At 32.9% G+C, this 22,073-nt stretch overlaps 1 protein-coding gene across 1 annotated transcript; it reads right to left on the bottom strand.

Moving 5' to 3' along the window:
• Positions 1-2,547: 2,547 nt before the first annotated feature.
• On the bottom strand, positions 2,548-17,746 carry LOC123671922 (nuclear valosin-containing protein-like). Its single transcript, XM_045605817.1, has 10 exons — positions 17,391-17,746; positions 16,943-17,015; positions 15,581-15,814; positions 14,987-15,218; positions 12,418-13,389; positions 9,970-10,235; positions 9,693-9,860; positions 4,179-4,301; positions 3,669-4,073; positions 2,548-2,649 (listed from the first exon to the last, which is right to left on the bottom strand). The coding sequence occupies exons 2-10, from the start codon at positions 16,994-16,996 to the stop codon at positions 2,599-2,601; spliced, it is 2,505 nt and encodes an 834-aa protein (XP_045461773.1). The 5' UTR covers positions 16,997-17,015; positions 17,391-17,746; the 3' UTR covers positions 2,548-2,598.
• Positions 17,747-22,073: the final 4,327 nt, after the last annotated feature.

Genomic DNA, 22,073 nt, shown 5'->3' with positions numbered 1-22,073 from the left:
AATTGATGCACTTTAATACTGAATCAGAACCTTATGACTAACTGGAATTCAAGGAAGCATGTCAGAGATCTCATTAACGTTTAAATTAATATTCAAATCTGTATCACTTATTTTTCATTTTGTTGTCATGTTGATGATAATTCTGGAAATAAATATTTTTGTTGTTGTTGTTTCAAAATCTGGTTGTGGCCGGTTTACTATAAAATTTTCAGGAGGATATTATCATCAGAACCCCTCATCTAGCAGTGGCGTACCAAGACACAAGCGTTGGAAGGAGTGGCAATAGGTGCACATAAACCCCCAAATATCTTCATCTAAAGGTATTCACTTTTGTGTTTGACGTAAATGTAATGGTTTCTATTGAGTAGGATTTAATCCATTTATAAGGAAAAATTAAAAACTTCAAAGTGCCAAGACACACCTCTCTGCTAAATTAATTTATCAGGTAAACAAGATATTCGACAACAATTAAACAGTGCGTACCGACTGAATATCGAGAAACATAAAAAGCAAGTAAAAAAGGACAGATACATATTATGGAGACTTATAAACTGAATTAAATTTTGTGGTGCTTTCGAATTAGTATTACGTGGCCCTTACGAAGGAAATGATTCGATAAATCACATATATTTAAAGTATATTTGAAGGTCTTGTCAATTTTTCGGCCCTTTTGTGGATATCATCCCAAGATAAGGTAGAAGAACCTCACAAACTGCTCTAATATGCGAGTTTTGAGGGTTAATTTTCAAAAAATTTCCCTTCTCCAGACCCCTGTCTGGGGGTACTCCGTATTCTCTAAACCGCCAAGTACCAGCCCACGTGTGCAGTACGGGCGTTAATTGCACTTGGAATTTTTTTTAATATACAGGGTGTCCAGAGGTAGAGTAGGACCAGGTGACTACGGAGTACGATATTCATGGAAATAATGAAACCATCATCAGAACAAAACTTATCGGCGGAATTTATTGAAATTTCGGATGTTAGTGGCACATGCCGAGGTCGACTCAGAGAGATAATAATCATTTCAATATTCCAGGACCGGACTCCTTATTTCTCATTTAAAGTGTTCAGGTTAAAAATATTACTTTGTATTTCAATTTTAAAATCAATGTTATTTCCAAAAAGTACATAAATTCAGCTTCAATACGCGGTATCACTCGAAGTTGTCACATCTAACATTCTTTTTTTATGAATTTTCGAAATTGGACAAAATTCGAAAAATTTAATTTTTTCACATAAACAGGACTGAAATTTCTCGTGAAACATAAAATTATTTCTGAAAAATCATTCGGCAGATCACAAGTTTCAATAAACTCATTAGATAATGAAACAACAAAATGAAAAACATCAAATTTCAGTAATAAAATTCATAAAAATACAAAAGAAAACGAATGAATTCCTTATATTGGAATTAAGTAAAATTTATTTGCAGAGTTGTAGGAAATAGGTTTTGGCATTAGTGAACTTCCCCCTTCAAACCATCAACTTTTCATTCGGAACATTTTTCCGTAAGATGTTTCCTTTTCGAGATTTTTAACTGATTGAATTTAAAAAAATGAATTATATTATCATACGATTATTGGTCGCAAACTCCACAATATTTTTCTAGAGATCAAGTCAACAGACCCCCCGAAATTTTTTTCTAGCTACGGCCTTGTGGTCAACGAACTTCAGCAGAATTTTAGATTCCCTAGTTTTTTGCCGGTGGGTGCAGTTACTGTTAAATGCCAAATGTTTTCAAGCGGGACACATATTTGTAATCCCTATTAGTTTTCGAAGCAGTACTGAAACTTTGTATGTCCTACCGCCTATTGTATCTTGTGGTGTAAAAGGTAAACTCGGTTTCAGGGGGTTTCAAGATTCAGATTTTCGTCTGCAACTTCGCGAATATTATGCTGCACGCCAACTCACCTCTTTTTATTTAAATAAATAGTGACATCTTCACATTTCGGGGGATTTCAACCCCCTAATATGGAAATAGAGATGCCAAATGTATCACCTCGAAAATACATAATAAACCAAGCAACTTCTAAAATTTGGTAACTAAGTTACCATGCTCACCTGACGAAGTCATGTTATCATGACGAAACAATTGTTGTGAAAATAAATATATAAAGCGGAAATAAGTTATTTTACTTTTAAATCATATTCTGATTGTACTTATCTATTTCTTTCATAATAAGAATTGGTTTTTGTAGTTTTCAATTGAATTTTCCTCTGCTATATTCATTATATTTCACAATAAGTTCATTTCAGAACTTGAATAAATCATAATTAATCTTTCAGAATACAATTAAATAAAATAGAAACTAAAAAGTTGTTTTCCAAGCATTAAAAGGATTGTTTTGAAAGTCTGGCAATGACATTTTCCTATGATCATGCCATTGCTAAAATAAATGGAATATAGTAACGAATAAGGATATATGTAGTTTGCAATGCTTACATGTCGTTCCTTAATCATGAATTTATCATTACATATTCAGTTACGCATTACCAATTGCCATGATGTGTTTCTGTTAGCCTAGGACTGAAAAAACAAGATTGAAAAAATCTTTAAAATATGTATTTATTAAATAAAAAATAAAAATAAAACTATTTTCAGGAATTTTTACAATATTGTTCTCTTATTTTGCCATAGCATTGTAACACCTGAAATGGAAAAAAATGAAATCATTAACTTGAAATAACATGTAATAATGTACAGAGAGAGTTTGAAAATTGTGCATTAAATTTAACCATTCTAATAAAAAAAACATTGTCCATTTTTTCAGATTCAGCTCAGGTAAAAAGTTATGAGAATTTAATATTTTCATAAGAAGCTAATGCTCTCTCGTACTTTTGATGATTGATAAGGGAGAGGTCAATCAATTCATGTGAAGTTCTATATTATTTATTTGGATGAAATTTGCCAGATATTTTCAATTACAATTCAACATACTCAAGAAGGGGTTTATACCATGTGACATTCTCATGATCTGCCAAAATTTACCTACCCCTCTCCCCTCAGCATTTTTGAGATACCACCACTTTTCAGGATGAGTGAAGCAATCTCGAATGTTTCTCTGATTTACCATATATTCGACAAAAAACCAATCAACAAATAAACAGATTTTGTTCCAACATCTATGAATGAAACATTCAGTAGATCACATTTAGCAAATTAAAATCTTAGATGAGGCGCGCTTGCTAAAACGTCCGAGATCAGGTGATAATCCAGCACTCCAGGTTGTACTTCATCATTAGTTGAAAAGTAAAATAATGAAATAGATTTATATTCATTAAGGAATCACAGAAACTTTTCGAGAATGAAAATGACTAAAAAATGTATAAAATTAATAAAATTGGTTTGAATCCCAGGTTGCATTTTATCTTCGCTATGCTGAAAGGGGTATTTTAGAAAAATCTTGACCACCAAGTTGAAGGAAACTAAACACTAAAATTCATTTCATACTGAATAATTATGTCAAAGCTACAAAAAAAACAATTTTTTTAGGAACTTCAACATACTGTATCTTTTAACCTGAACCGAATCTGGAAAAATAATACATGAAAGAAAAAGTGTTTTATTTTCGATGAGAGGAAACTATGGTTAAATTTGGTGCACAACTTCAAGACCCTGTATAATAAATAAAATATACTGCAGACTACAACATTTAATTACATCTCACCTCTTGAGAAACAGAAGGGCTGATATCCTTCAGAGCCTTCTCGAAATCCTCTTTAATAATAACGAAAGTTGAGTTTCTGTCCAAACAGTTCCCTTTGACTTCATGTAAAAAATGTTTAAGGTCTGCTCCAGTACAACCCGACAACTTTTCTGATCTTCCTATATCTTCCAGGTCCACATCTGGAGCAAGCTTATGATCTCTGGATAGGGTTTTTAGAATCTCCACCCGATCTTCAGGTGAAGGTACACCCACATAAACGACTTTGTCAAATCTCCCCGGTCGCATTATTGCTGGGTCAATTACATCAGGCCTATTGGTAGCCCCTAATAAGTATACTCCTTCTAGTGGTTCTATACCATCCATCTCTGCTAACATTGCTGCTACTACTCTGTCAATGAAGTTCCCCTAAAAAGTTATATATAATAATGATTATATTCATGGAGAACACATATAATAAGGTTACAATGAATTTTTTATTGCCATTAGCCATAAACATACTAGAGCACTTACCTCTCCACTACCTTGCCTCTTCGGGCATAATGCATCAATTTCATCAAAAAATATTACAGATGGTGCACTCTGTCTTGCATCTTCAAAGCAATCCCTAATGAACCTCTCACTTTCACCAACATACTGTAAAAAAACAATTAAGTTAAATTTTCATTTCTGCATATCTAATTTGCACGGTAAAGAAATGTATGCATATACCAGCTTCAAATTTTAATTCCCCTTAACCATTATATTCAGCACATTAATCATCTTCAACACTTATTAAACTATAATATTCAAATTTCTTGAACCCTAATGGTAAAGTTATTATTGTCTGCAACTTGTTGCAAAGCTAGCATGGAGTAGATTTAAGATATATGAATTGAAGAGGAGTGATTTCTTAGTGCTTGATGAAACAATTACTAACTCGAAGAACGATGGAATTGAAAGTATGTACAGTGTATCTAAGATGCATAGAATACCTGGTGTGTTTACTGATTCGATTTTGTTTCAGACTTTTTGAGAGACCCACCTGTTGCTTTGGTGGTCTGCTTCACCAGAGTGCTGTAAGGTGGCGCTCTTTAAAATTTTTCGAATTCCCGCATCTGCCTGGTGCCGTTTAAAAAGGAAATACTGATTTTAGACACTGCGAACATTCACAATAAATTGCAATTCAGTTCATATCGAATTTTTACTCGAATGAATGGAATATAATGACAGACCATAGAATATAAAATATTATTGTTCTATACTCAAAGTTCACGACAAGAGCGTAGAAATAGGGGGATACTGGGGGTAATTACACGGTGCTCCTAAATTGGAGATACAAATGAAAATGACAGATTTCCGGATCATTTTAAGAAAAAAGTCCTATAAGATGAGTCCCCAAACAATTTGTTTTGAGATACATGTGTTGAAGTTCAAGTTATTTTCTCGTATAACCTTCCCTTCACAAGATATTTAATATGAATTGGCCATAGATATTCCAGTTTGAAGTTTTCACTATGTGATATGCTAATTTTGAATGCAAATCTACAGGGTGATATATTTTCTGGAAGGATGCCTGCTTCCTTCCTCCAAAACTAGATTTTGGTGAATGGCTGTTAGTTTAGAAAAATGTAGGAAAATACTCTGGTCCAGTACTACACTTTTTGGTTTGTTATAGTTTTGTCGTATCTGCTATCGATTTCGAGAAAAATCTCTAGTTATCCTCAAGAAAATCCAAATTATTATAAAGATCCAGCTAGCAAGCTCTAATGAATGCATTAATTATAAGTTTTGGTATTTATTTACCTAATCTGTAGCGAAGATTAATAAATATATATTTGATAAACTGTACGACACACTAGAAACAACCTGTATATTGAGAGCAAAGCTTTTGTGGGCTCATATTCATGAAAGTTTTTTTTCTCAAAATTATCCAAGTAATTTCTCATTTTCCTTCGTAACTCTTATTTGAGAACAAGGTAAGAACAACCGAATTAGTAACAACAAAAATTATTTCGAGTAATTTGGTTCAAACTTCATTATCAAACTTCTAACATTACAGATATGAATAAAAGTTGTCATCAAAAATTTTTTTTTCGATTATCCCTCCCCAAGAAAAAAAAAATCTACGCCCTTGGTTCACAAGAGTCGAGAATTGAGAGAAATGTCAAATGTAAACGATGTATGCGCCATCTGAAAAGCCCGCGATCCCTCGAAATCAAGTAGGTATAAATCCGAAAAATCTCCCGTTTTGTCTGAAAGTTTTACAGGTATAAGTAGACACACCTGGTATTCTATGCATCTTAAGTGTATCTCATTTTGGGTGAGACAGCCAGGTTTCTAGCTTGTCATTTAAGATAGAGCCTTGCGGTTTTCACGTTCCTGTCCTAGTTTTTCGTGAAACTCAAGTTGGTCTAATCAGATTCTGTATAACTGTTTCCGTTCAAAAGATACAGGGTGATTTTGGAAATTTTTACTTTTCGGACCCCTTCTTTATCTCCGAAATTATTAGAAATAATGCTGAGCTGAAAACTACGTCTGAATCAGAATTCTGCGTAGAATCCAGTGGCGTACTCAATATTTTTTTTCGGGGTATGGTTTTGAAGATTCAACACAAACTTATATTTTTTTTAATGGAACACCCTATATATCATTACTTCGTTGAATTCGTTATTTTTTTCCCTTCAAAATGATATATGATACTATGTAGGTAGGATGTTCAGAAATGTTAAAAAAACACTAAAACGTCAAATAATGATGATTTTTTGTAAATGGGCCATGAATTTTTTATGTTTCAATAAGAGGATTATTACTTTCGATTTTTAAAAGTAGTAGGTCATTGATGACACAAACATCCTTGTTGTTATTATGGCTACTATGCATTTGGGAGCATTGTTTTATCAAGTAGGCATTGGAGGGAAAAAACCAATCTGATCTAGCTGTCATCGCTATAAATTATTGTTATCATTATTGATTCTTCTTTTCTATGGGAAATCCATTGCCCATTAACAAAAAATCATCATTATTAGATGTTTTAGTGTTTTTTTGACATTTCTGAACATCCTACCTACATAGTGTCATATATCATTTTGAAGGGAAAAAAATAACGAATTCAACGAAGTAATGATACACATAGTGTTCCATTTAAAAAAACATAAGTTTGTGTTGAATCTTCTAAACCATACCCCGAAAAAAATAATGAGTACGCCACTGGATTCTACGCAGAATTCTGATTCAGAAGTAGTTTTTACCTCAGCATTATTTCTAATAACTTCGGAGATAAAGAAGGGGTCCGAAAAGTATCAATTTCCAAAATCACCCTGTATCTTTTGAACTGAAACAGTTATGCACAATCTGATTAGACCAACTTGAGTTTCAAGAAAAAGTAGGACAGGAACGTGAAAACCGCAAGGCTCTATCTTAAATAACAAGCGAGAAACCTGGCTGTCTCACCCAAAATGGGATGCACTGTACATTGATGAAAAGCCGACAGATTCAGGCCAGGAGTCAACATTGAGCAAATCTATATATAAAATAAAAAAACCGAATGAGTTATCAAAACAACAGATGTCCACATAAGGGAAATTTACGATATAAAAATATTTCTTTATCAAATGGTCACCTTCAACATTACGTCTGTCTTCGTCAATAAGGCTGAAATAACAGGAATTTAGGTTTTCAACATCACAGAGATAGTAAATCATACTGGCAATTTTAAATTTGTTGTGCCGTTTTTCTAAATAATTCGCTAGAACTACAGCTGAACCTCTCGCATAAGTTTCTGAACCAGAACACTCTACATCCAACACTCTGGTTTTCAATATCAGAGTGTTCGTTGCCAGCATTTGGTTAATGTTAAAAACATATCATCTCATGTAGAAGCCCTTTCTTTGAAAAAGTGAGATGTATAAGATCTACAGGATCCTGCAACAGTGCTGCATATCTCTTGTTATGTGTGGCAGAGATGGAAATCTAACTTTTTATAAAGTTACCTTATTGATTGAGCACTACCTAACAAAAATATTATCGGTCACACCTGGTGTTCAGTTTTTACTGGACGGGTCCCAACTCTTTTTTTCAATGGAAAATCTATAATTTTTTCATATTTTTTGTTTTTACAAAATATTCTACACACTACAAAAATTCTAAAAAATAAAAGGTACTGCATACCAGCACTCACTTAGGACTCATTGATGGTTTCAGAGATATATACATGACAGTTTTTATTTTTCTCAATATAAGTCATTTGGAATAGTTGATATTACAAAGTTGGAATTAATTTCTGTCAAATATTAAACATGAATTACTCTCTTCAATGATATATCTAAAACCGTTCAGTGATATACAGCATATGAAAAACTGCATGTCAAATTTTTCAAATAAAAATTTGCAGAATTTTCCTCATTTCTAATTGATCACCCTGTATATTATTGATTCATAAAAAGCACAAACAAAGGCTCTACAAATGTTCTTCATTATAACATATGGTGAAATGCACTACTGTGGTTTAAAACAGTTTTTTTTTCTCGTAAAATTGTGAATTCATATTTCTTGCCTTCATATCATATACAGGGTGTTTCATTTTATACCAGACAAACCTATATAGTCATGTAGATGACACCGGGAGAATCGTTTTTGCCTTATGACATATTCCTCGTTTTCAAAGCATAAGAGAGATACAGGGTGTGCAATGTCATTTCTGACCAATATTCTATAACCTTTGAACGATTTTTGGTCTAATCAGAGTATTTTTGAGTGCTCAATTCAAAATAGGTGAAGAACCTTGAAAAAAAAATTTAAAATGGCGGATAACCTGCAACGAATTTTTTTTCTCGCTTGTCAAATTGAATTACATTTTCTGAATCAACTCATTTTTCTAAGAATTTCTGTGAGAAAATTTTTTCAAAACTTGTACAAAAATTATTTTTTTACATGTCTACACAGTACCAGTCTGCATTTATTCTGTTCCAGTAAACAGAGCGTCGAGCTCTTGCGTTACCTTCCCCTTACCCCTGACGCACCCACCGAATTTGTTATACGGAGCTTCAGAAACTGGCAATTAACTAGAAATTGATGCAAAACAATAGTAAACAAGAATTTCCACCATTCAATTAGTGTATTTCATATTCTGCATGAGTTTACACTTGTTTATTCTGCAATTTATTATCATTTCTATAAAAGTTTCATTTCTATAATAGTTCAATAGAAATCCAACAAAAAAAAACCTAACCTTAATATAGATTTCTTCAAACAAAGACCTTTAATCCAATTTCTTCAAGCTAAGCTCATAAGATCATTAATTTCTAAAATAATATCTAATGTGCGAAACAGCACATAAACACCTAATCAAAATTTATGAATACTGTTTCCGAAAATATGGAAAAAAGGTTATATAATAAATGTACCAAAGCCAAACTGAGATAACACTAAAGTTGAAAACTACAGACCCATCACTCTGCTACCGGTATTGGGAAAATTGTACGAAAAAATAATAATAAAACTACTATCAAGTCATATCGAAAGCTGTATTCCAAAGTTCCAATTTGGTTTCCAAAACAAAAGATCAACTACTCATCCACTAACAATCTTGGTGTCTAACACACAAAACGCCAGTTTGAAGAACTATAAAACTTCGCAATGAGTCTAGATATCCAGAAAGCTTTAGATACCATGTGGCATAGAGGGCTACTATACAAACTGTACAAATATAAAGTTCCCTAACAACTCATCAGAATATGTCAACAATTCCTACTTGAAAGAGTAGGTAGCTGTTAAAATTGGAACATGTGTTTCAGAGTATTTCAACCCTGAGCGAGATACCCCCCAAGGAAGTCCCCTCTCAGGACTTTTGTTCATTTTTTTGCCATGATATGATGATATCCACTGTTGGCCCTAAGTTGTATATTTTGCTATATGCAGATGATGCACATGAGAAATCTATCAATAACTGCATCAAGAATACAGAGCTGCTTGCCGACAAAATATGCCTATGGTTTCAGATGTGGAGAAATGTGAAGCTGATTTTGTATATTTTCTCTGGTCACTTACCTTGTTCATGAATTGAGGTCCCTTAACAGAGAAAAAGTTCAAATGTGCCTCGCTAGCAAGAACCTTAGCAAGCAATGTTTTTCCACATCCTGGAGGACCACAGAGCAGAAGACCTCCACGAAACTCGAATTTCATTTCACTATATTGCTTCCTCATCTTAATGGGTTTCTGAAAATAATAAATTCAACTGTTTCTATCATTGCAAATTAAACAGAATGTACAAATATTAATTAAATATTATATTCAACTCAGAATTGCCTCTGGTATGACAACTTACTAAAAATATTTTTTCTACAATAGCTCTAACATCTTGCAGAGCACCTATATCGTCCCAACATGCAATTGGAACTTTTATTACACCTTTTTTAATTGACATAGACTGTATTTTTTTGGCTGCTTGGAGAAAATCCTCTTCCGTCATTACTATTTCACATCTGGCTTTCTGGTGTCCAATTTTTTCAAGAATTGATGTATCATAGGCTTTTTTCTGTTCAGAAACCTCATGAGTTTCTCTTTCAGGGCTAGGTTCCCTCATTTCTTCATCTGAAACGTTATTTGATTTAGATATAGATTATTTAAACGAAAGGTTATGTTAGGTCAATGAATAGGGATGTTGCCTATATTTTGAAATTGCTTTTAATTTGTAGATAAGCCCTATATAAACACGAAAAAAATTATTTTCATGGAAAAATATAGAAAGTACCAATAAAAAATAGGTAAATGAAAACAGATTTCAAAATTCCTGCTGCAACGCTCCATTCTGTCACGGTATTATGGTGACGTCACTGCATAATAGAGTCACCACCATAGACAAACTAACTAGTTTATTTATGGTCACCACATGCTAACGGTCTGTCAAACTGATATTGACAGTTAAGTTTGATTGTATCATCTGACATTCTAAACCATAGATTAACTAGTTCTAGATAAGATTAGTTTGTCTATGTTCTAAATGTTTTAATGCTATGACGTCAAATTTAAGATGCATAGAATACCTGGTGTGTTTACTGATTCGATTTTGTTTCAGACTTTTTGAGAGACCCACCTGTTGCTTTGGTGGTCTGCTTCACCAGAGTGCTGTAAGGTGGCGCTCTTTAAAATTTTTCGAATTCCCGCATCTGCCTGGTGCCGTTTAAAAAGGAAATACTGATTTTAGACACTGCAAACATTCACAATAAATACAATTCAGTTCATATCGAATTTTTACTCAAATGAATGGAATATAATGACAGACCATAGAATATAAAATATCATTGTTCTATACTCAAAGTTCACAACAAGAGCGTAGAAATAGGGGGATACTGGGGGTAATTACACGGTGCTCCTAAATTGGAGATACAAATGAAAATGACAGATTTCCGGATCATTTCAAGAAAAAAAGTCCTGTAACATGAGTTCCCAAACATTTTGTTTTAAGATACATGTGTTGAAGTTCAAGTTATTTTCTCGTATAACCTTCCCTTCACAAGATATTTAATATGAATTGGCCATAAATATTCCAGTTTGAAGTTTTCACTATGTGATATGCTAATTTTGAATGCAAATCTACAGTCTGATATATTTTCTGGAAGGATGCCTGCTTCCTTCCTCCAAAACTATATTTTGGTGAATGGCTGTTAGTTTAGAAAAATGTAGAAAAAAACTCTGGTCCAGTACTACACTTTTTAGTTTGTTATAGTTTTGTCGTATCTGCTATCGATTTCTAGAAAAATCTCTAGTAATCCTCAGGAAAATCCAAATTATTATAAAGATCAAGCTAGTAAGCTCTAATGAATGCATTAACTATAAGTTTTGGTAGTTATTTACCTAATCTGTAGCGAAAATTAATAAATATTTGATAAACTGTACGACACACTAGAAACAACCTGTATATTGAAAGCAAAGCGTTTGTGGGCTCATATTCATGAAACTTTTTTTTCTCAAAATTATCCAAGTAATTTCTCATTTTCCTTCGTAACTCTTATTTGAGAACAAGGTAAGAACAACCGAATGAGTAACAACAAAAATTATTTCGAGTAATTTGGTACAAACTTCATTATCAAAAAGTTGTCGTCAAAAATTTTTTTTCGATTATCCCTCCCCAAGACAAAAAAGATCTACGCCCTTGGTTCACAAGTGTCGAGAATTGAGAGAAATGTCAAATGAAAACGATGTATGCGCCATCTGAAAAGCCCGCGATCCCTCGAAATCAAGTAGGTATAAATCCGAAAAATCTCCCGTTTTGTCTGAAAGTTTTACAGGTATAAGTAGACACACCAGGTATTCTATGCATCTTAGTCAAATTCCTTGATTGGCGTTTGCTGTCACGTGCTAGTCGATAAGAATTAACACAATTCAAATCAATTTTATTAAATTGAATTCGAGAAATAAGATAATAATTAAAAACCGCTTTTGTGGAAAACCTTAATTCATTTGATTTTATTATTCGACGCAACATCCCTATTATTTATGGTTAATAAAAGCTAATGACAAAATCTATAAGATCGAATTAAATAAGATGCATGCATGTGTTGGGGGTCCCAAATTCGTTGTCCAGTGGGGTGTCTCACAATCCCTTTGGGCGTGAAAAAAATGAATGGCACATTTTTGGGCTCGATTTTTGAGAGAATGGCCATTCATTTTTTCTAACTCAAAGAGCTTCTGAGATCCCCTCACCAGACTACGAATTTGGGACATCCGATACATAACTTGTAGATAAACAAAAAAACAAAATTAATGAACATACCCTTCGCTTCAGCTGACACACCTAAAGAAGAAATATCTATTTCTTCTTGCTTGCTATTTTCGTCTTCAATGACCAAAACCATATTATCATTTTGAATGGAATTACCTCTATCCTTATCAGATGTCTCTTTTGAATCATCATCAACAATTATGTCAGGTTCAATTTTTTGTGAGTTTAGATCTTCTGCAATTACAATTTCTTTTTTATCCTTTTCAATAAAATGAATGTAATCTTCCTGAACAACATTAGTCAAACTTTTCTGCCATGCAATATCAACCATTTCTTCAAGATCTGCAGCACAATATCCTGGAGTTACGTATGAAATGCGATTCCAATCAAAGTCTGGTTTGAAATTCCACCCTGACGTGTAGGCTTTTAATATTTTTATTCGATTTTCCGCATCTGGTAAAGTTAATCTTATTTTATTTGAGAAGTGTCTCAATACTGATGGCTTGATGGAATTGATATTTTCAGCAGTGGCAATAACCAATAACCGATCATCACTTTTTTTAAGTTCTTCTAAACATTCAATAATCACATCTGAAATGCTACTACTTTTGACACTCCCTGGCAGGTCATTCAGTACATTATCAATCTTTTCTAATAAAAGAACAGCCGGAGCTGCACAACGAGCGTCTCTAAACATGTCTGTTATAGACTTATCATTATCAGATTCATGCTTTGAAAGCATGAATGTTATAATAGGAAAATTTAAATGACCAGCAATTGCATTCCCTAAAAAGGATTTCCCTGAACCACTTGGCCCATGCAGTAAAAATGTCCTGAGAGGTTTCCGCTTCTTTTCAAAATCATAGTATTCAGGAAATTTAAGGTGAAAAAGTAATTCAACCTTTAATTCGTTGACAATGCTATCTATTCCTAGAATATCTTCTAAATTTACTTCAGGAATATTGGGTTCTATTTTTCTTTTTTTATTCGATTCATTCGGTCTAATTAGTTTTCTCTTTTTTCCTAAAAAAAAAATACAAATTTTAGAAATCAAGGGGCAATAATTGCGTTCGTTAATTTATACATATTTAATTGAATAATATAAGTGAAGAAATTAATATAATAATTAATATACTTCTTTAAACATTTTTTTGAGGAAATTTCTTTAGATATGGTCTTTTAATAATTAAAGTTCAATTGTGCATAATAAAGAGCACTTCATTAATATGATTTATGATTGAAAAATATTACAAATTTTACACTGTATTTATAATTTCCTCTTTTATCGCAAAATTTCTCAACATATATGAAAAAATTGATATGATAAACATGGATAATTCTGTAATGAAAATGTAACGGCGGGTTTCAAACTTGTCTGTTCATTCGATAATCCAAAAATTAAAACAAATTTAAAATTTCTTTTTTGCTATCACAATTCATGGACCACATTCTCTAGCTAGAAGGATCAATAAGGCATAGCAACCAATTATTTCTGTGGAAAGCTCTTTCCGGCGGCATTTTTCCATTTCCTATAGAGCTAGAGCAAACAGGTGCTCTAATCCATTAGGGAACGGAGACACGCGAGACAACTCTGTTCACTATGTGGTTTGTAAATTTTCATTGTTTTGTGATCAAGTTTTATTGCAATGGAAATTATGGAAGGTCTCATAATAGTAATTTATGTAACAAGTCCGGAATGTAGGGTTTTTTGGACGAATAGACAAATTCCAGGACGAGCGTAAGTGCTTACGCTCGTCCTGGAAGTCTGTGAGTTGAAAAAAAAACATTTTCGGGCGTGTTGCGTACAATATTTTTTCGGCAACCGTGTAGAATAACAAATCAATGAGACGACACATTTCTTCTGTATACATTTTAATTCTTATTTAAATTAAACAGAACAGAAAATACCACCACAAGAGAGCCCAGCCCATTGGTATACAATGGGATCATATATGTCAATCAAATTTTATAATGCTATGCCTAAAGAAATAAAATGTTACGTTGAAAAGCAGTTCATAGAAAAAAAATTAAAAAAAAAGTTTAAGAATTGCTCCGAGTCGTGCAATATTGCAGACTATTCCCCTCAAAAAATTTCAACCAATCATATTAACACATATGACACAAATCACTTAACAACGAAACATATATATATTTTTGAATAACAATGCAGCGTGAAAATATCCGGGTATTTGCACATATGCTTTAGGTGAATATTTTTGTGACGTTTTAAACCATCAAAAACATTCGGGATGATTGTCAAAAGATTTTAATTATTTAAATTACAGTTAGTATTTGAAGAATAATAATTATTATTGAACGAGGGAATATTTTTTCAGGAAATAGTCTTTTTTTTACTGATTTGAGGTGAGAAAATAAAGATTATTATTATATACCCCTCAGGCTCACCAAATATTCGAGTATTTGGCAAGCACTCGGGATATAACTACCGAATATTTCACCTATTGTAAATGTTGATGTGTAACTTGTTGACGGTGTCTTCATACTGTAACTATGTTAGTTTGTGAAGAAAATAAAGATAAAATTTAACATTTTAGGGGGATTTAAAATTTCGATTGTGAAATCATCCCAAAAATGTTTATGGTTTTATTACAAGACCTACCTTGATGTACAGAGATCTTCTCCATATTTTCTTTAAAGTTATTTGAAAGATCTATCCGTGTTGCTTTACTTGATGTAGATGGACCATTAGAAGCATTGGCTGGAGGAAGTTTACTTTCATCTTTCGAATCATCACTACTTATGTCAATAAGTTCATTTATATTCATCTTGGGGATACTAGGAGTTGGTCTTTTGTAAATCTCTACCAGCTGGTTATTCATCAAATTTTTGTGCTGTTGGGGGTATTGAAGAAAAAAGTATTAAGAAGCATCAAAGCAAGTAATATTTATATATTTCAGTTTTCAAGATATGATCTCTAGTTTAAACCATCATAACCATGAAAATTTTCGGAAAAAGTGGCCTACATCGAAAAGTATCACAGATAAATGTTGACAAGTGGGGTATTTCGAAATCAGAATTTCACAGATATGATTATGATATAAAAATTGGACATTCATCCCATTAAAAAAAACAGGGTGGTATCATGTTTCATCACTTTCAGACCAGCCTGTTGAGTCAAAAATGATACATATGTGTGTTCGCCTTTTATTCTACAATATATGAATATGGAAAACTATAAAATGAATCAACTTACAAAATTACTTTCCCTAGAATTTTCACTATCAACATCTTCTTCAATTTTCTCTTCACTTGTATCATCACTCTGATCGGCAAGGTTATAACTTCTCAAAACAACTGAATATGCTTTCTCAACAGAAGTTCTAAAAGCATTACGTTTCTTTCTAGAATATTCTCTGTATGTGCTCTGGAGCTCATCAGCCATTGAACCAATATCAATATAATTTTTGTCAACATTTGCCTCTAAATACTGTAAGTAATTAATATAATATGAAATAAATAAATAAAATAAAGCTGCAATCAAATTTCAATATTTTATGATCACAAACATTCTTTTTAGTTATGTCTGTTACCAGCCAAACCACCAAACGGGTTATGTTTGAGTCTTCAAAGTTAGATTTACCTCATTTCGGACAAATATTTGGGTTGGTTTCATCAAAATCAGATGAATGTGAAAAACAAATTCTATAAGGAGAGGGTTGCGACTCTAAATTACTATTTGAAATATTCAATTAGAAAGAAAAAATGATAAAATAAAGTAGACTTTTGATAGTTTTAAGTTCAAAGAATCAGTTGAAAAATTTTATTTATCGAGAGATTTGAAATATTGAGATGCTCATAGTAATAATAATATAATAGTTTATTATTAGGAACGTCCCCACAAACAATGAAAAGGAAACCAACAGCTACTTCGAACTAATAAAACTTTCAAATTATCAAAGATTTCAATTATATACCACTAAGTCATAGCTTCGCGAGTTCATGATTCGTGAATTCTCAAAAATTGACATAATTTCATTTCCAATATTTAATTGCACAGCAAGACTACTATAGTGCATACAGGATAGAGAACATGAGAGTTCAAGCCCACTTATTACTTGGAATCTTTTTATATTTTACAAGCCTCTTTTAACGATTCAATGCAACGAATGTAAGACCAAAAAATTATGCAACAATTCTAAATACAATAGTTTTGGATGTTTTCTCATAAAATATCCTGACAAGATTAGAATTGTAATTCGAATACAGTAATGTATGGATAATCCGAACAGAAAGTTGGCAGGTCACCTCATTAATCTCATCATCTTGTAAATACTACGTGTCCCAATTTCATTTGTCATCACCTTGTGCCCATAACTTCTGTTTCATCTAAGTAAAGCAAGTCCTTGATCTAGTTCTTCTCCAAATTCACTCAAAGGGATCAAATCCTCTGGATTCAATTCTTCCATTCAGATTGGAGAGTTCAGGTTGTTCGGATTATACATATCATTTTACTAATTGGGGCTGTTCGGATTATCCATACATTACTGTATTCAAATGTAAATTTTTATAGAGAACATAAAATGAAATTATAAACAAACAAAATCCAATAACTTACATTTTGTACCCTTGATATCAATTTTGGATCACTCAAATATGGTAATCTCTGCATGTTGAAATATTCAGGTTTCCTGAAAAAAAACTATATAAGTTTTTCTTCCACCATCTTATGAGCATAATATTTATCATATTAATAATCTTCACAAAAAAACATGCAAAAACTATTTACTGTTGTAATATCCGTGACAATACTGTCACGAACATTACAACAGCAAATATTTTTTTGTGTAGATTAATGGAAATAAGATAATTTCGGCGTATACACGCCGAATTATCCAGTAATTTTTCAATAAATACAGGTAACCTCTTCGGTTAAGCAAATATAAGGTATATAAGTGTTTGTGAATGGACAATTATGATAATTCATTTGGTCCACTGCTTGAATCTCCGAAGAAAAATTCACTGAAACATTTTTTATATCAAGAATATTATGAAATTTGACTTACCCCTGCTTGTTTTCGAGTTTAAAATTCTAACAATACAAAACCTCATATATTCATAAGATAATATAGCCACAAACCACACTAGACATCAATTCAACTATTCAACACAACAGCGAACAGCATCACAAAATGAAGGTTTAGTCATAGAAATGTCAAGAATTTTTTCTTTTCCTAAATACAAAGTTAAAGAAGAAAATTCGAAATTTTGTGAAGAATGTAATTTTGTGCATAAAGTGAAAGTAAATGAAGGTCCTTAATTTCAAATATGACAATTTCAACAAAAAAGCTTGTTGAAGTAAGAACTGCTGGCCAAATATATTTGGCGCCAGTCCACTTCTATAAAACAACCTGCTGACAACTATTATGATCAGTCTAGTGCGCATGCGCAGCTAGAAAAGCATAGACATATACAGACTATGTAGAAAAGTATTATCACAGACTAGTAATCATAGAACAAGTATGTACTCTATGCTAGTAATCTGTGGTATTATCACAGACTAACTAAGACTAACTAAGTAATCTGTGGTATTATGGCCGCTGAAGGTGGAGATGCCAGTTCTGTCGAGACACGAATAGATAACGGCGTCATACCTTAAGCAGCAAACCTAACCTCCATTTTGTTTTATATTTGTGTTTCCAAGTTTGTTAAATCAACGATTAAAGTGTTCAAAATACCTGTATTTGTCAATCCACCCTTACAAAGCTTTTATGGTAGAACAAATTGGTGATGAAAATGCTTCATCGTCATCATCATAGAGAAATGAATTTATTTGTCTATGGGATATTGGAACACTGACAGGAGAACTCTTAGAACATTAATAATTATCTATATTCTAAGGGAGAACTAAATTGGCGGCGTGACGTTACCACAGAATAATACCCATAGACCTAATATCATTATTTATTATTTATTTATTTGATATTAGGTCTGTGATAATACCTCTCTATTCTGTGACGTCACACTAAGTGCTTTCATTCATTCATTCCCGCTTTTTGGGCTCAACCTTTGGTTATGTACGCAGTCACAAATTTGTTGGATTTCTCCTAATTTTTCCCACATGTATTACATATATTTCACACACTCGCATTCATCCCTATGTCAACATACAATTTTTATTTTTTCTCAAAGACTTGAACTACCACTAAACATCCATGCCCTCACCGGGATTCGAACTCGGGCCTTCGGTGCCGCAGTCGAGGACTCTGACGACTACGCCACGGAATTTGACAGTTTCGTTACAGTATAGGAACTATACATACTATCATAGTATAAGGAAAGGAAGAAATTTGGATAAGGGTCAAAATTACCTGAAAATCAACTTTGAATGACATTGTATGATATATCGTTGAATTCAGCGTTAAAAGTTATTTCGAAAAGAGTCATAAAATATACAGGTCCGTATTGAAAAAAATGAGGTTGAGGGTGGCCCAGAGAGCACGAAACGTTGGATACGAAATCTGATTACGTCAAATTGAGAACAATTTACTGTCGAATAAAAAATTCCTGTAACATTTTTTGATAATATTTGAAATAAAGTGGGAAAAAAAGAAAAATCAAAATGACAGAATTTACCTTTTTTATAATATCTCAATAACCGGTCCAGATAATCTCGATTTGTTTGAACTTTTTGATAATGCTTCTATGCATGCAACTTTTTCTCCATTTGAACGACCTTCTAACTCTTATGGTTTAAAAGTTACCAATACAATCCCATTGAAAAAGTGGCCATTCTGTATATAGTTCCTATCACGGGCGTAGCTAGGTTCCAGTTTCGGGGGGGGGGGGGGGGGTTTAAGGCAAATTCAGAAAGGATAATGGGAGCAATAAGAATTTTTCTTTTAATAGAAATAAATGAGTGTTTGTATTGTGCCAACATGTAATGGGTGTTTTTTTTCGAGGTATATAACTTTAAGTTGGCATTACTGTTCAAGATGGAAACCGATTTAACAGCTGTCAAGTGATTTATTCTCAGTTTGGTTTGGCAATTCATCATGAATGGACTCACGCCTGAACAACGCTTGCAAATAGTGCAATTTCATTTCGAAAATAATGGTTCTGTGCGGAATACGTATCGCGCACTACGTCCATTTTATTTTGTTTAGCGATGAAGCGCTTGCTTTGCTTTGCTTTTATAGTCTTTATTATATTTTAATATGTACATGTTATAATGGTTTACATCATTTGTTGTTTGATATTTTAGTAGTTCCTATCTATACATGATTTACCTACAATAATAATAATATTTTGGCTGGACGCCTTTAGATATTCAGAGGTTTTGTTTTTTTTTTATGTTTTAAGTTAGCACTAAAGTTCATAGTATTCACAGGAAAATGTAGAGAGAAACCTGTTTTCATAACGATGAAGCGCACTTCTGGTTGAATGGCTACGTCAACAAACAAAACTGCCGCATTTGGAGTGAAGCTAATCCTCAAGTGTATGTCGAAACACCGTTACATCCAGAAAAACTGACTGTTTGGTGCGCTTTATGGGCTGGTGGAATCATTGGTCCGTACTTCTTCAAAAAAGATGATGGCCAGAACGTTACAGTCAATGATGATCGTTATAGAACCATGATTACTAACTTTTTCATTCCCGAATTGAACAACCATGAATGATGTCCAGGAGCTGTGGTTCCAACAAGACGGCGCAACATGTCACACAGCTCGTGCCACAATAGATTTATTGAAAGACACGTTTGGTGACCGCCTTATTTCACATTTTGGACCTGTGAATTGGCCTCCAAGATCTTGTGATTTAACATCTCTAGACTACTTTCTGTGGGGCCTTGTAAAGTCATTGGTCTATGCGGATAAACCACAAACCCTTGACCATTTGGAAGACAACTTTCGCCGTGTTATTGCCGATATACGGCCACAAATGTTGGAAAAAGTCATCGAAAATTGGACGTCCAGATTGGACTACATCCGAGCCAGCCGTGGCGGTCATATGCCAGAAATCATATTTAAAATGTAATGCCACAAGATTATCTTGCGGATAAATAGAATTCATGTCAATCGAATAATCCATCGTTGTTTTATTGCAATTCAAAGTTCTATAGCTCTGAAGAACTACCCTTTACATGGTATAGCAAAAATATCAAACTCGTTCTCTGTATATTCCACTGGTTCAAGAAAATAAAGCGAATAAAAGTGCTTGACATAACCAAATCATATTTATTTTAAATTTTTATATTATTATAAAAAAACAAAAAAACACAAGAATATTTGATTTTATTTACTTATTATAAAGAAAGTCTTCTGTTTTTCTTTCTAAATATGTCAACTTCATGAGAGCTAACCCATTCAGTCTATTTTCACTAGTTTTATCTCTCAAGTATGTTTTGAGAAATATATTATTTTCAAAATCACTTTTTGAAATTTAGTTTATTTCTTTAAATCGATTCCTATGAATATATTCATGAAATGAATACCGTCGTAGTATTTATACAACAGAGTACTCAAATTCAAATTTATGTGTAGAAAATTAATATGCAAAAAACCGGCAAAAATGAAAATTTTCTCCTTTTCTGCATTTGTTCAAGAAATTTTGGTGGAAAACCTCAGATTCGAATTCTGTGCCCCAGAAACAAAGAAAATAAATCGAAGAAATCCAAACTACCCCATCAACTGGGTTTTAGCAGAGATAGGTAAAATGCGCCTATTTTGAACTAGCCAGGTAGGTTTATCGGACAAAAACTTGATGGAAGAAAACGCCAGAAGATGAAATTTTTTTTGTATTTTTTTTATTGTTCCGTCTCGATATTTTGGTGCTAAACCTCAGATTCGGATTCAGCACTAAAAAAATACATACGATCGAAGAAATCAAAACTATCCCATAACTTTCCCTTGAGGGCCATATGTGAGCACAAATTGACTAGATTTCGTAGAGGTAATTAAATTACCGAACGAACGATCTGAAGTTACTACTTCAGAATTTCAGATTCAGATAATTCAACATATCTACTGAATTAGATCGAATAAAATTCGTTAATGCATGTTTAGAATTGATAAAAAGTAGAAAATCTCATTACTATTTACTTACGAATATATACTCCTGTTAACTTGATGTTTCGTTTTAATAAATTTTGACATCTTAAACATTTGGGGGGGGGGGGGGGGTTTGAACCCCCAAACCCCCCCCCTCTGGCTACGCCCGTGGTTCCTATCACAGATAACAGAGTAGATTCATAGACCTATAATTAGATCTATGAGTAGAATAGATCGGACACTGACGTTCTACCACAGACTAGTAATCTGTGGTTCTACGATGGAAAACACTGTTTTTTGAGCCCTCATACGGCTGAGCGATTACTTTACTGTGGTATTACAGCACTCTGTTATCTGTGTATTACAGATACCTACATTGACAACATATTGAAGCCGCACTTGGCGCGAAATTCAAATTAGTTAAATCATTAGCATTATAGGAATTCATAAAAAAAATGCAAAATTTTTCAATTAATGTATATATTTCCCACGAACAAAAAAAAATATATATAATACATCAAAAAAGAATAACAAATATGTACCGGGTTTTTCACCATAATTTGACCCCCCCTTTAACTTTGTTACTAAAAGAGGTACAAAAAAATGTTTTCTACAAAAGTTTCACGAAATCGACTAGTGTTTTTTAAAATGATTTCACAAAACGAAATATATAAAGAGTGGGCCACATATTGATAGCAA

Source organism: Harmonia axyridis, chromosome 2 (assembly GCF_914767665.1).
Source record: "Harmonia axyridis chromosome 2, icHarAxyr1.1, whole genome shotgun sequence".
Taxonomy (NCBI): Eukaryota; Metazoa; Arthropoda; class Insecta; order Coleoptera; family Coccinellidae; genus Harmonia; species Harmonia axyridis.
The sequence above is the reverse complement of the archived record's forward strand: the minus strand, read 5'-3'. Positions and strand labels throughout refer to the sequence as shown.

Bases quoted from the DNA above. Each gene is read 5' to 3' on its own strand.
- LOC123671922 (XM_045605817.1), bottom strand. From the start codon at position 16,996: ATGCAGAGATTACCATATTTGAGTGATCCAAAATTGATATCAAGGGTA. The intron at 13,390-14,986 runs GTAGGTCTTGTA...TTTTTTTTTTAG, and splicing joins GAAGATCTCTGTACATCAAG to GAAAAAAGAGAAAACTAATT. The intron at 2,650-3,668 runs GTGAGATGTAAT...TTTCCATTTCAG, and splicing joins GCCCTTCTGTTTCTCAAGAG to GTGTTACAATGCTATGGCAA.